We start from the raw sequence: 14,029 nt of genomic DNA on the forward strand, positions 1-14,029 counted from the left end.
TCGCTCCTGCTTCGGAATCCCACTCAAGCTCATTGCTGCCTACATGGGGCTCCCGTCGCAGGACAAGGCAGCCCCAAATGCTGCCCCGATTTGGGGCCTTGCTCAGCATGAAGGCGGCTGTGCTGCCTTACCTGTATGTAGCAGACACCATGATTCCCACTTGGAAAGCTGCCAGGTCAGCAGAGGTGCCTCTGAGCTCCAGGGGCATTTCTGCCTAACTGGCAGCTCCCGAGCAGGGCCTCATGACTGCTCAGAGGTACCCCAGGGGCACCCCTTTGTCCTGAAGAAAGGATCCCAGGACAAACCATTCAGGCCTGGCCTCTTTTGCAGGTAGTGACGGGCTTGGCCACAGCCCAATGAACCGTGACACTGTGGTCCTTCATGAACGCTTCTAGGCCGGCTCAGAACGTTTAGCCACGCACGCTAATAGCACGTGGTAAGAAAGGCAGTCAGAAACAACCAGGTGCAGAGCCTACCTCGGATCCATGTTGGCCGGAGGGCCCTGGGCAGGTTAATTGAGCCTAGATGCCTCCTTTCACTCTCAAAGTCCAGGAGCTAAGTAGCAGGGGGTCACCAAGGGCAGAAGGAGCTTCCCACAATCGACATCAAAGTCCAGGACGTGAGGTACAAAACCAGCCTCCCCCCGGGGAGTGAATCATGGTCACTGCACTAGACAGGCCAGGATTCAAATCCCACTCTTACTGGCTATGTTAGCACAGCCTAGAGTAAAGCTGAGGAAGAAGTAACGATGCACGCTCCTGTGAGCTCATCCCGGGAGGAGGAAGGCCAACTGGAGACACCACAAAGCCTTCAGAACTGGCAAGCTAGAGTGGTCCACCAAGTCTGACTTTCCCTTCCTCTCACAATAGAATTCTGAACATTACTTTAGTTCCTTTTGAGCTTAAAAGAGGTACAGAAAAACACAGACACTTAACACAAAACTTGAATGAACTTTATTTCCCCTCATCACAACGTGTCTGCATTGAGCTTCAAAGTAACCCAGTAAAACCAAATCTCCAAATGACAAAACAAGGTGTCAGAAATCCAGATCTATGTGTTTTATTTTGTGAAAATGTTACAGCCATTCTTGCTGGTCTGTAAAAGAACCATCATCAGGGTCAAAAATTAGTTTTTATAAATCATAAAACAAAACAAAAAAACCAAAACAAACCATTCTACACTTTGGGAAGGAAAATCAGCAGTAACATTCTCACTGAAGGTTGTAAATGGCATTTTTCTTCATAAAAGGTACAGACTATTCCGCGTGTTCCACCAAAAGCAGTGGCGTAAGTTATAATTTCTTTTAATATAGATATGTATAAAACCCCCCCACGGGGGCAGCTTGTGGCAGGAAGCTCTGTCCCACAAGGGCTGCAGAACATTCCCCCTCTTCCTCCTCAAGCTGCCGGGAGCAGGCATGGGTGCGTGTCCCATGCCTGCCAGGTGTGAGCACGTGTCGTTGGACAGACCTGTCACAATTTTTAAATGACATAGGAGCACCTCGCTAACGCCAGAGTGTTTCATCAAATGTTGGGAGCATCCAAGGGAGGGACGTTCACCCTCGGCCAGTCGTGGGGGCAGAGTTGTACGTACAAAGGGAAGACGTGTCCATCGGGCAATTTTTAGAATAGGTTTTCCCTAAGTCGCCTTGCTGAATAAGGTTATTTTGTACAGCGTCCTTGGTGCAGTGTGTAGAACTGACCAAGGATACAAATTTAGCCCTTGAATGAACAGCATGCACAGGAACTGCCTTGTTGGGACCCCACGAAGAAAGCTCTGCCACCAACTGCCTGGACATCCATGTAAAAACACCGCGTGTGGCGGTAACGGCAGCAGCTTCTTTGTGGGCTGTGAAACAGACTGCACATTTGATGAAACATTCTATCGAGAAACATGGAAATAAATATTATTATTCAAGGAAGGGCATTCCAGTTTCTCCTGGCTGTTTCCAGATCTGTGACTCATTTCCTAATTGTTTAAAAAGCTCACCACAATTTACAATTTGCATTTTACATATTGCTGTTCAGGTATCTCAAAGGAAGTGCAGGTCTTGTAAAAGAATTAAAAAAGAAAAACCGACAAATTTGCATGTGCCAGGGACCAGATTCGAGGATTCTTTGGTGCCGTGAAGTCCAAATTCTTGGCGTGGAAAGAGAATATGTACCAATAAAAAAATCAGATCTGCTGCTAGACATTCCCAGCAGTGCTTGCTCTCGGTTCACATTACAAATGGAAAACAGCTGTTCTCAATAAGCCAATATTTGTAAATCAGACATTGCCTGAAAATTTTGTACATGAATCTGGACCAGTGATGGTTCTGTACCCTCATGTTGTGAAACATGACTGGAGCTAAAGGCAAAGACTGGTTCTCTCAAGGACAACTGCTCGCAATCGGCGCTCGCAACAGTCTCATCTAAACAGTCTTCTTGTTGGGCCTCTTGCCTTTCTTTAAAAGGAGTTTGTTTTTAATGTAGCCGCGCTTCCTCTTGGTCGTCTGAAAAGAAACAACAGGGCAATTAGTATGCGCTGCTCACACTCCTCCCGAGAACGCAGCTAATGCTGTCTTCTCCCCCGTTGGAGAGCGCATCAAGGAGCACGCAGATGTTACAATCCTGGGGCTGTTAACCAGGTGGCCTCTTGGGTGACGGGACTCTGCTTTTTCAGAAACCATGATTGGCATGCACACTCACACAACTCATCAAAGCGCCTGAAGCAGGCGGGTAATGCCAAAGCCCGATGCAGGGCTTGTGGAAGCAGCTGCGTTTCTGGGGTGCGCACTGTGTGCCCGGCCCTGTGCTAACCCCCCCCCCCCACCCAAGCTGAGATTCTTCTATGGCCTTGGACACCGGCAGAGCCTCCAGCTCTCATTCTGGTCCCACTCTTTCCCTGCCATGTGAGTAAGTAAGAATCATTCAGGGCTTTGGTGGTGCTTGGTCAGATGGGGATACCCACCAGGCCCAATTAATTATTGGGTGAATGCCCCCCAAAACAAAGGGCTACACCAGCTGTGAACGAGGCAGTTGTTTGTAGAAATGCGGGGGTTGGCCTAGATGACTTCTGAGGCCCGGACCCCCCCCCCCTTAAGTCTTGCCTTGCAAAGTTAGGCCTTGAAAGCCAGTCCTTTCTCTTAGGCGTGCTAGGGGTACCACATTCCCACTGTAGTTATAGCATAAGGAAGCGTGTGCTGCATAGCCCTCCTTGGGGGGCTCCCAGAGACGTGCAGTCCTCTCCCAGGGGTCACTGTCAGGCCTGGGGCTCCCATGAAACACAACCCTCCTCGGGGCACGAATTACACATGCTGCCCTGAAGTCAATGTTGCTTCAAAATTCACACCCCTCAGAACCTCTCTCTACACTGGTGTCCCCCAGAGGACAGGCACAGCACTTCACAGGCCCCGTAGCAGTGGTCAGTCTTAAACTAGCAAACACTCCAGTACTTCAACAGACTTGATGGAACGGACAGGCCATCTTGTGGGGAAGCCGGTTTATCCTTTGTTCCCTTGATGCCACTGACAAACTGGCTTCAGGTGGGATCCCTGAGGTCCCGGGGTCATCAGCCACTGGCTGCCCGGCCCTTCTCTCGGGCAGGAAGGCCCGCCTTTACCTTCTTCCATAGTTGGGGTGGGGGGCACCAGACATCAGCCATTATTGCTGCCCCTGTGGCTGGACCGCAAAGTCATTGGTTCATGAACGGCACCTTTGGTCGTTTGACCCCCTTCTCCTTTAACTGTTAGGAAGATGCCAGAGGAGCCTAGGAAGGGCACTGTTCAATGTCAGCCCCTCAACAAGGCCAAGCCCCACTTGGAATTGTTTTCCATTTTATAAGTAGTTCTGAGTAAAGGGGCTCACTTTTTTTTTTTTAATAGGGAAGGCTTTGGATTATTGACTCTTTATTAAACAAAGGTCATCAGAACCTCTGGTCCTGACAGCTTCTTTCCCTTTGAAAAAGCAGATGAATGAGCTCGAGGTTGGACACTGTGTCTAGACACCTCCCCCCGCCGCCCCCTGCCCCATGGGGTGAGAAGCCGTATCCTCCTCCTCCTCCTCTGTCACAGGCTTTCCAGCTGGGAGGGGCCCAAGGGCAATGGAAGCTTCCAGAGAGGAGGGGTTTATCTGGTTGGTGCTCCCACCCCCAGCATCCAGCACTTAGAAGGTGCTTACTGAATGCCTGCTGATGGACTAATAAGGAGACTGCTAATGCCCAGAGATAGCAAGTGATTTGCACCAGGAGAGCTGGAACACTGAACCTACCGCACCAACTACATGGAAACTTTGAGGAAGACCCGAGTTCAAATCCGGCATAGGACCATGGGCAGGTCACTTAACCCTAAAAGAGGGATACAGGCACCCACCTCCCAGGAGAGGCAGAGGATCAAAGGAGACAGCACTGTTAAGGCGCTCTAGAACAGTGCCTGGCGCACACACTAGGTGCTACATAAACGGTCCCTATAATTGTGAGCCTAAGGATGTTTAAAAACAATTAAGGGGGGCAGCTAGATGGCGCAGTGGATAGAACACCGGCGCTGGAGTCAGGAGGACCTGAGTTCAAATCCGGCCTCAGATACTTACTAGCTATGTGACCCTGGGCAAGTCACTTAACCCCAGTTGCCTCACTAAAAACAAACAAACAAGGACCCACACTAGACCCTGTGGCTCTCCCATCCCAGGAGGCTCAGAGACCGCTCCCCGGGGTCTGGGCTGAGCTGGGGGAGGGCCCACTTGTGAAGGAGCAGGCCTTGGAGTCCTAAGCCTGCGGCTTCTCGGCATGCCTGCCCCACCACCCTGAAATAACTCATCAAGATCATAGAAGGACCCCCCCCCCCCCAACGGGCATGATCTCAGCAATGACATCGCTGCGCTTTATTCATCTCATCGTTCACACCCCTCCCAGGCATAAGGGCGTTTTTCCGTCATGAAGGTTCTAGAAGAAGGTCCAGCCTGATCTTCACGAGGGACAAGACAGGAAGGCCGTGCATCACAAGGAAGTGGAGATTTACGTTTATTTCACAATGGAGGAAGAAGTCCGACACCAAAGGAAAATTCAGGCTGAATTCCCTCTTTCATACAAAATGTCACCTTTTCAATAAACGGTTTGGCATTTTACCTTTAGAACAGATTCTGCAGGAGAGCGCCATGGGGAAGGTGTGGGGCCAACCAGAGCTCCTGACAGGAGACTGCCCCAGGAGGGCCCTCGGGCTGGCACACTCTGGGGAACATGGAGGCTGACACTAAACAGGGATGTGTGGCATGGGGAAAGGGGCCACCTACCAGTGACCAGACAGGCCGAGCTGCCCCCTTGGAGGAGAAGCTCCCTGGGCACCCACCTTCTTTGACAAATACTTCTGTTTGGAGAGAATGTTGGTGACTCGAGGCTTGTGGTCGAGGGTCTCCCTGTTCTCCAACTGCTTCACCTTGTATATCCTCACAAGCCAGTGCTCGGAGGTAAAGGCTTCTTCCAGGTGTTTGAATTTAATGTCCTTGTTGCCAATCTCAGCGTTACGTGTCCGGTCAAAACCCGGGGGTGTCCGAAAATCTAGCTGTAAGACAGGGTGTTCACATCAGTAACTATGGTGGGACAAGTGCGCATGCTGCGCTGGCCTCTATCAACATCAATACATGCTCGTCGACTAGAAGAAAACCAGGGCAAACACCCAGAAGATTGAGCCTCCACAAAACGTCCAACAGGTGACTGCTCTTCCTGGTTCAGACTCCTGCAAAGACAATGATTCTGCTCTGGGTAAAGCAGAAGTAGGTCCAGAAGCCGAAGGAGTCTCCCAGGTGGGGCAGCAACAACAAAACAAGATCTAGGCCAGTCCAGAAGGGGGCGGTGTGTGTGTGTGTGTGTGTGTGTGTGTGTGTGTGTGTGTGTGTGAGAGAGAGAGAGAGGGAGGGGGGGGGGGGCACAGACGCCTGTCGCAGGCTGCAGAAACCCATCTCCCTGCAGTAAAGGTACAGCTAAGAGATGAAATGTTTTCTATATAGAAACCGGTCTGAGGGAATTTAAAGACAACCCCCCAATGATACGACCCCAAGCCAACTGTTTTATTTTGAACCACACCGCAACAAGTAGAAGGCAGGTCTGTGGGCAGAGTGGGCTGACGTGGTCAGTGACGTGCATGGGCTAAGTGTCGCCTCACGAGTGGCCTGGGGCTGGCTCAGGAGAGTTAGAAACTCAAAGATAAAATGATGACTCTCTTTACCTGCTAACTTTAATTGTTCCCCATGAGATCTCAGGAGGAACATCTAAGGGCACCTGAAGAACAGACTTTCAAAGCCAAAAGAATGTGGAGAGCAAAATGCACACCCACCTGAAGGCCCAGGTGTGTTCTAACCTTACCCTAATGACACCATTTTGAAAATGGATGAAATTAGCTTTCCAAGTGAGATGGAAATCACCCCTTTATTCTAACAATAGCACTAAACGAAGGCCTAACATGTTAGTTAAGTCTAATTCCTGATAAAACTAAAACATCCCACAAGAGATCTCTGTAGGGATTCTTCTCATCTTGGCTCAGAGATGTGTGCCCGGGGTATGGGGGGATAGTAGGGGAGGAGCAAACCCCTGCTTGTTTAGAGTCCAAAATGAGCTTGAGAAATGATCTGCTCTCCCTCCCTCCCCTGACAGCTGAAGCAGCGACCAGCCCTGGGTCCTCAAGTGGGCCCGGCCTGCCAGGGTCCCAAGAGTCCTTCGCAGAGGAAGGCCTTGAGCCCGAGCCTTCCTGCTCCCACTCCCTCCCCATGACGGCCCTGTCTGCTGGAGCCGTCTGCAGAAACACACCAGCCAGGCTGGCTTTCCCAGGACAGTTCCTAGTCTAGCCCATTCTGCACCGTCCAGGGCCCCTGGGGGACGGAGATCGGAAACACACCTAGGCCCAAGGTAGGCCGAGCCCCCTCTGCCACGGCAAATGCCAGGTCTCTGCTCCTTTCCAATGGCCTCTAAAAGCCAACACCAACAGGAAGATCCTGGACGACAGGTGTGACTAAGTGAGCTCTGGCTGGCCAGGGAAACGTGCACCACCTGGCAGTCTGCCTTCTGCCATTCCAGAACTCAGACCCAGACCCAGAATTCTAGCGCTGATCTGGGGCATGTCTGCGGCCTCCCAAGAAAACAAAAGTCCCCCCACAGGAGTCTCTGCCAGGGCCCTACAGTGATAGGAAAGCAATGGATCGATGTATTCGGCAGCGGGGCAGAGTTCATCTCACCAACATTCAGTCTTGAAAACAAGGTCCTCCCACAACTGGAGATCGCCCCCACTCACCTGCATTTCTCCAAATCTGTAATACGACATTTTATACATGAGGCAGTTCAGCAAGGTGGGAGACCCTGCCTTGTCTACTCGAAACTCTCCCTGGGGGGTGAAGTAGTCACTTTCCTGTAAGGAAGAATAAAGAGATTTCCTGCTCAGCACAGTTCAAGAAATTAAGAGACCTCTTCATAAGGGTTAGCTTTGAGAGCTATCCACGGATCCCTTTAAATAATGTCTCTTCAAATAACCCAATCCAGCAAGATAACATGTGCAAGACGCTGGGGGGACACAAGTCAGTACGCACATGTGCTCTCTCCCCCCAATCCGAGGAGAGCAGCCACTCCCAAGGATGGATTCAGGACAGGCTGTACCCGAGTGTAGGATGTCTTCCCTCTTCATTTTTGTTATTGGTGCTTCCGGGGGAGTAACTTATTAATCTTGATTTTGGCTGTGGTTTTGTCCCAGTCAATACAAAGCCTTTTTCTCATGTGTCTGATGCTAGAGCTCAAGGCCCAGCTTGACAGATGTTGTACCTTCCCATTTAGGGATAGGGACCCAACCTGCACACTCCCTCTACCAATGAGAAAGACGCTCAAAGGTAAGTGACTTGTCCAGGGTCACACAGGTGCCTGCTCACCAAGTTAGCACTAAAACTTCTCTCACTCTTGGAATAAAGGAGGGGGGTGACACCTTGACGGCTCTGACCAGTCTCCTTCAGGGAGCTTGTGGCTCCTCACTCACAGGCAAGACCCCTGAAGGCGACCACACCACCTCCTTTCTGAAAAGCCGACCCAAATGTCAACTGAGGCTAATTGAGGTGGATGCCTCAAGCATCACTCTCATCCCGCACACTCCAAACCACCCCGCAGCAGGTTTGCTGCCACAGAGAAAGGGGGGAGGAGCACAGGTGTCACAGCTCCTTCACCAGCATTAGCAAGTCTAGAGAAGGTCAGGGAACAGCCCAGAACCAGCCGTTTTGAGCAGGGCTTGGTGTATCTTCATTCCAAAGCCTTATGGGATAGACTTTTTGAATGAGCACCTCACATCTCTCTCCTGTTCTTTATTAATGTAGATGAGAATCAACTGGGCTCCTGACTAACTAAAAAGGAGACCAAGCCTGGGAATATGACAAGACCAAGCCATCCATACAAACAGACTGAAGAGAAATCCTCCCGCCTGCCCAAGGAATGCAGGGCACGGTAAGGGACGGAGAGATGGACAAGACCAGAGCTGCACCTCCACAGCTTACCATGGAGTAGGGAAGGCAGAGACATAGGCACAAGTCACTAGAATGCAGGATCATCAGTCAAGAGAACAGAGAGGATGGTGATGGGGAAGTCAGAGGAAAGATAGACCACTCCCCAGCGAGGGATCAGGAATGGCTTCCTGGAGAAGCCAGGCTCACGGCCAGGGGAGAAATCCTGCCTGCGCCACGGCAGGGAAACAAGGCCTAGTAAGCAGACAGTGAAGAAATCCGTTTGGCCTCTGGAGTAAGAGAACCAGGTTCAGGAAGTCGACACGGCCAGAATTGTGTGGAGCTTAAAGACCCGGCCCAATTCTGTGAGCGATGAGAAGTCAGTCGGGGGTTTTAGTGCAGGAAAGGGGTCTGACTATAACCTGGCAGCCCTATGATGGACAGACGAGAACAGGAAGTGGGAGGAAATGGGGAGACACGAGGGCAAGGGGCCGAAAGGCAGACAAGGCCTTAGAGGACCATCTCGGCGAGGGCCCCCCAATGTTAGAGAAGTCAGAGGACTGAGGCTGCACACCTGGGTACAGGGAACCACATCTTCCCCTCGCTCCCAGGTTTTCTATCTGTTGGGTGGCTACTTACTTTGATGCGCTGCGAGGGCCTGCTTCCTCATTCTGCTCTCAAACGCTGAGCTTTGGCCCAGGGCAGGTGCTTAATGAAAGTTTGCTGACAGATCCACCCGCAGGGGTACCACCCTTTCCTATTTCTAATTGGTTTCTTACCCGAATGTCTTTCGGATGCTCTCCTTCTGCTATCCTGACCATCCAGAGAAACTTATTGATGTCGTCACCAGAATAGCCAATGACTCCTCCAAAAATAATCAAGACGTAATCTACATCCAGGCTCCTCATGATTTCATAGGCTGCCGTTTCGTTTGAAGACATGGCTTTCCCGACCTAGATCATGTGTTTAAAAACAAGACATTTAAATGGTTTCTTTGGGCTCAACCCCTACATGTTAAGTTGGGCAGAAATCAAGGTGCAGGCTGAGAAACCATGCCGCTGTCAACAGACTCAGACGTTCATGTTAGGTGTCCTCATACACCACAGACTGCCCCAGCTCAGACCCTTCTCATTTGGTTTTGAAGATGGGGGAGTGGGGTGGAGGGGTGGGGTTCATGGCCCTCCATGTTCTCTCCCTGCCCGGGCTGAGTGGACCTTGGCCCTAAGGCCACCATACTGGGCACCTGTCCAGAGGTTTGCAGCCCCAGTGTAATGGTGAGTTTCTCTGCTACATTGTGTAGTAAAAACCCAACTTCCTGACTCAGGATAATGCAGCTAGTTCACACACATTCAAATAATTGTCGAAGCTGGTTGTCTAAGGAAAGCAGCTTTCGATGGGATTGTAAACATGTGCGTCCCGTCGGCTCCTGTATAAAGGGTCTGCCCTTCATGGCAATGGGCAGAGAAACATCAGGAGTCAGAGGAGATGAGGGGACTTTCCCCCAGGCTTCCGTGGCATAGAAAACCCTTACCAGTGCAATGTGGCTATTGTTCCACGTGTTGTTGTCGACGAGTGTCGTCCTATTGGCCATCCCGGCGATCTGATAGCCATAATCCCACCAAGACATGACGCGGGCATGTTCGTCAGTGTTCTGCCTTAGCCAATAGTAGGCCTCTCGGAAATCATCCAGTATATTCCTGGTGCTGAAATAAAATGGTCGTGCACTTTCAGACAAAGCAGTCAGAATGGGACAGGCACAACTGCCCCACCAGGGACCAAGGAGCTGGGTACTCCTCAGGACCACAAACCAAGGACCAGTGGGGCACCCGCACCCCCCAGGGGCCTGGTAGCCTCACCCATCATGGTTGTAGGAGGCCAGGACGATGCTGGGGCTGGAGTAGGCGTTGCTCGTTACCCAGGTACAATGAACTGCAAACATCATTAACAACATAAGCATCAGCATGGTAACGATGCTTTTGATGTTGGGCCCCAAGCCTTCTTCGGTTTTCTCCTGCTCAGATACATGTTTCCTCACTTTACCTGCCTGGGGATATAAAAAGGTGCTTATGCCAACGGATTCTTTTGCCTTCTCTTTGGTTCTCTCAGAAACATTATGTCAAAACAAGGTAGCTCATCGCCTCATTTCTACCCAAATCTTTTCTACCCCCTGGCCCCCTACTCACAGGGTTCCACAGAAAAGCAGCTGCCCCAAAGCAACATTTTACCCCGTGCTGTCTCCATGCCCCTGAGCAGCCACCTCACGGGGGGCTCGTTTCAGGAACAAGAGCAGTGCAGTTCATCCTCTTGAGGAAAGAGGCAGCTGTTCAGCATATTAACAGTGACCACCAAGGGGAAGTGGCCCAAGCTTTACACACACAAAAACTGACATGTGGCCTTGGTGTTGATGGGGGATTGTCTACCAAGGAAATGAGGAGCCTGGACTTGGAGGTTCAACCTGAACAGTGCAGCATCAATGACCAAGAAGAGAAATGCTCCTGCCCCAGCCCGTCCCACTTGATACTGATGTGCTATTGGGAAGGGAGGCCCTCACTTGGCAGGAGTGAGGTAATTCACTCCAGTCAACAGATGCCTGTGCTCCATGCGGGTCCCCCAAGACAAACTCCTATAAACCAGGGGGCACTCTCCTTTCCTTCACAAAGATAAAGCCAAGCTGCCAGCCCAGGGGCAATGTGGGTCAGGCTTGAGTTACAATACAGCTGACAACTGTCTTGATGATACATTGGACTGAAAGCAAATAGCAACAATCTTTAATAAAACCCCACTCAGGACATGTTATCATCTATCTATCAAACAGTATCTTTAACACTGAATACAATAACACTTGGTCAATTGCCCTACAAGGGGCTCCCTGTGCCATCCCTGGTGTTCTCTCCACAGATGCCTTACAGACAGGCCCCGTCTATAAGAATCAGCTTCGTTTTAGATGGCTTACCTTGTCATACAAGTTTCCTGGGTTTCTCTTGTCGTCCTCGTCGCTGCTGTCTTCCACAGGTGGGTTTTCCCTTTTGAGGTCATCCCCCAGATAGTGCTCAAAGACATTGGAGAAGGCGATTGCAGAGAGCATGCAGACCACTGGGGTCAAAGTCAACATCAGGCGCACCATCACCCCCGCAAAGTAGACGGCGCTGATGGCGTACAGAGCCACTGGGACGAGACAGGTCCATTTTTAATCATTAGAAAGTAGGAAACTCAGCTTTTAGACATTAACTAAAAGATCAAAAATTTCTCCAAAGAATTATTTGTTTTTTAATTGCCGATCCTAGCTCATACTTAATAGCCATAACTTGTTATAAACTTCAATAATTAATAAGACCAGGCCAGGTTTCAGATTTCAGTGTGGTTACCAGGGAAATGGGGATTCCTTTCATTCACATTTATCAATAGCCATGGATTTTCTAAGGCTGTTAGAGGAAAATGCACTTATGTAAGACATCAGAAGGCCCAGCAAGTAAATGCACAATCCCCTACAAATCCCCCACGGCAAACCTCTGGAGGAAAGCCTTTCTGAGAGCAATAAACCAAGTGGAAACAATGCCATTTGTTAAGTGAAAGATTTGGAGGTTTTAAACACATTCCAGCAGGTCACAAACACCTGGATGCTACATGAAACCACAGAAAAGTGGCTTTCATGGCCCAAGGGAGATGGTCCAGAGATCTGATGCCATCTTCTCCAGAGCCACTAGTGGAACTCCACAAGGGGAGACTTTTTACCCCTTGGTTTAGACTCAGGCATGATCGCAATTCTGAGCTCCAAGAAGCCACCCAAGTCCTATTCCTCCCCTCTCCCCATCAGTGGATGAGGAGACAGGCCTGGGGAATTAAAGTGGCTTAGCCTAAGGTTCCCCACATCTCGGGTTTTCCCCATCACCTTTATTTCCAAATATGTCCCCCTCTCCCCTCCTAGCCAAGGGGAGGCCCAAGGTCCTCTATCTTGTCTTTCTGGTGAGGCCCATTCTCAGCTGGGTCAGCTCTGTGTGCCTTTAGCTTCCTCTTCCGGTCTCGCTACCTTCTAGCATAGGCCCTGATCAAAGGCCTGTGGACAGTGAGCCCCACCTCCACACCCCTCCCCGCCACAGGCTGTGCTATCTTTACAAGGGGCTGCCTAGATTCTGCCGACTTTCTCTGATGCCAATGCCTTGGCTTTCAACATTCTATGCTGTACTCGTTACTCTTGTTGGCTAAACAGGCCTATGTGCCTGTCGCCCCATTTTCTGGTCCTATGACCCACAGAGCGCTTTGCTTTTCTCCAACAAGATATTACAAGGGACGTGCTACAGCCTTGTTTCGCAAAGTGCCTGGTGGTGGCTATTATGGTCATCTTCAAGTGGGTATATTTTAAGTAGTGGACAAAGGCCTGGACATTTACAATCTCAGGCACAGAGCAAAGTCCTCAAATATCTAACACTGTTACGTAATTAAATGAAAATCTGCCATGAGCCAAAAATGAAATAAAAAGCAGGCAAATGAGACAACACTAGAAAAATGGTTAATACGTGAAGCACATGCTGACAAAGCACAGCCATTATCAGTATCATGAAGCTACTTTTAAACCACATTAAAGTCATTCTCAACTGAAGATCATCTGAAATTGGCTTGAATTTTATCACTGAGATGAGAGCAACCTGGCCACTTTATACTTTTAGTACTCACAGGTGGTAATAAATTATTAAGCGCCACCATTTGTTAAAATATTATAGAATTTACTTTGTGCTCTCAAGAAGGGCTGAGTTATGATATTAACTTTCATATCAGTGCTTAGCGATAACATAATTATAAAAATATAACTACTTCTTGTTTTTCATTTTGTTTTTTTAGTGAGGCAATTAGGGTTAAGTGACTTGCCCAGGGTCACACAGCGAGAAAGGGTCAAGTGTCTGAGGCTGGATTTAAACTCGGGTCCTCCTGAATCCAGGGCCGGTGCTCTATCCACTGCACCACCTAGTTGCCCCCAAAACAACTACTTTTGACATTGTATTTTTAATCTAAAATACCAAAAATATAAACTCTAAAACAAAGGAGAATTTTGCCTAACTGCAGGAGATAAGATTTACAAATATGAGCTTCATCAAGAAAAAACCCTGCTGATTATTTCAAATCAAAGTATTTTTGAACATTTCTCTTACCAAATACTCTTTCATCGTTGATGTTTTTGATACAGAACCACAGGCCTGCTGGGAAGGTGCACACAAGAATATGGAGATCAAAGAAGAAGGACACCCATGTTGTAGGCTGATGTTCGGACACTGAGGCAATGATTGGAATGTGTATTTTTGCATACCTAGTTTAAAAAACAAAAACAGCATGGTTTTGAAACACCCCAAATGACTTTCCTTCTAGATTAAAGCATTTCTTTTCATGGTCTTAGTGACTTTTTCTCCCCTAACTTGCAGCTGAAACAATGCTCAATACAATGCCAAGAGCTGGCCTTTGAGCAAGGTCCCCTGTCCCTGCCCCGCTGGCCACCTGACCTTGGCCAAGGTCAGCACCTTGTGCTGCCAACAAGGAGCTAAGCTGCCTCAGCCGAGTGTGTCCCTCCCTGGGAGCTTCTGGAACTCCTGACCTTATGG

The 14,029-nt window shown here is 49.6% G+C and overlaps 1 protein-coding gene across 1 annotated transcript in view; it reads right to left on the minus strand.

Annotated features, from left to right (window-relative positions):
- Positions 1 to 930: 930 nt before the first annotated feature.
- Positions 931 to 14,029, minus strand: part of STT3B (STT3 oligosaccharyltransferase complex catalytic subunit B) — a 91,251-nt gene continuing 78,152 nt past the window's right edge. The window contains exons 9-16 of the mRNA XM_043966272.1: positions 13,586 to 13,740; positions 11,395 to 11,606; positions 10,298 to 10,485; positions 9,973 to 10,144; positions 9,221 to 9,394; positions 7,259 to 7,372; positions 5,324 to 5,536; positions 931 to 2,494 (exon numbers count right to left, since the gene is read on the minus strand). Of these exons, the coding sequence (XP_043822207.1) occupies positions 2,414 to 2,494; positions 5,324 to 5,536; positions 7,259 to 7,372; positions 9,221 to 9,394; positions 9,973 to 10,144; positions 10,298 to 10,485; positions 11,395 to 11,606; positions 13,586 to 13,740 (1,309 nt within the window). The 3' untranslated portion in view covers positions 931 to 2,413. The remainder of the gene's footprint in view (positions 2,495 to 5,323; positions 5,537 to 7,258; positions 7,373 to 9,220; positions 9,395 to 9,972; positions 10,145 to 10,297; positions 10,486 to 11,394; positions 11,607 to 13,585; positions 13,741 to 14,029) is intronic.

This window comes from Dromiciops gliroides, chromosome 5 (genome assembly GCF_019393635.1).
Source record: "Dromiciops gliroides isolate mDroGli1 chromosome 5, mDroGli1.pri, whole genome shotgun sequence".
NCBI lineage: Eukaryota > Metazoa > Chordata > Mammalia > Microbiotheria > Microbiotheriidae > Dromiciops > Dromiciops gliroides.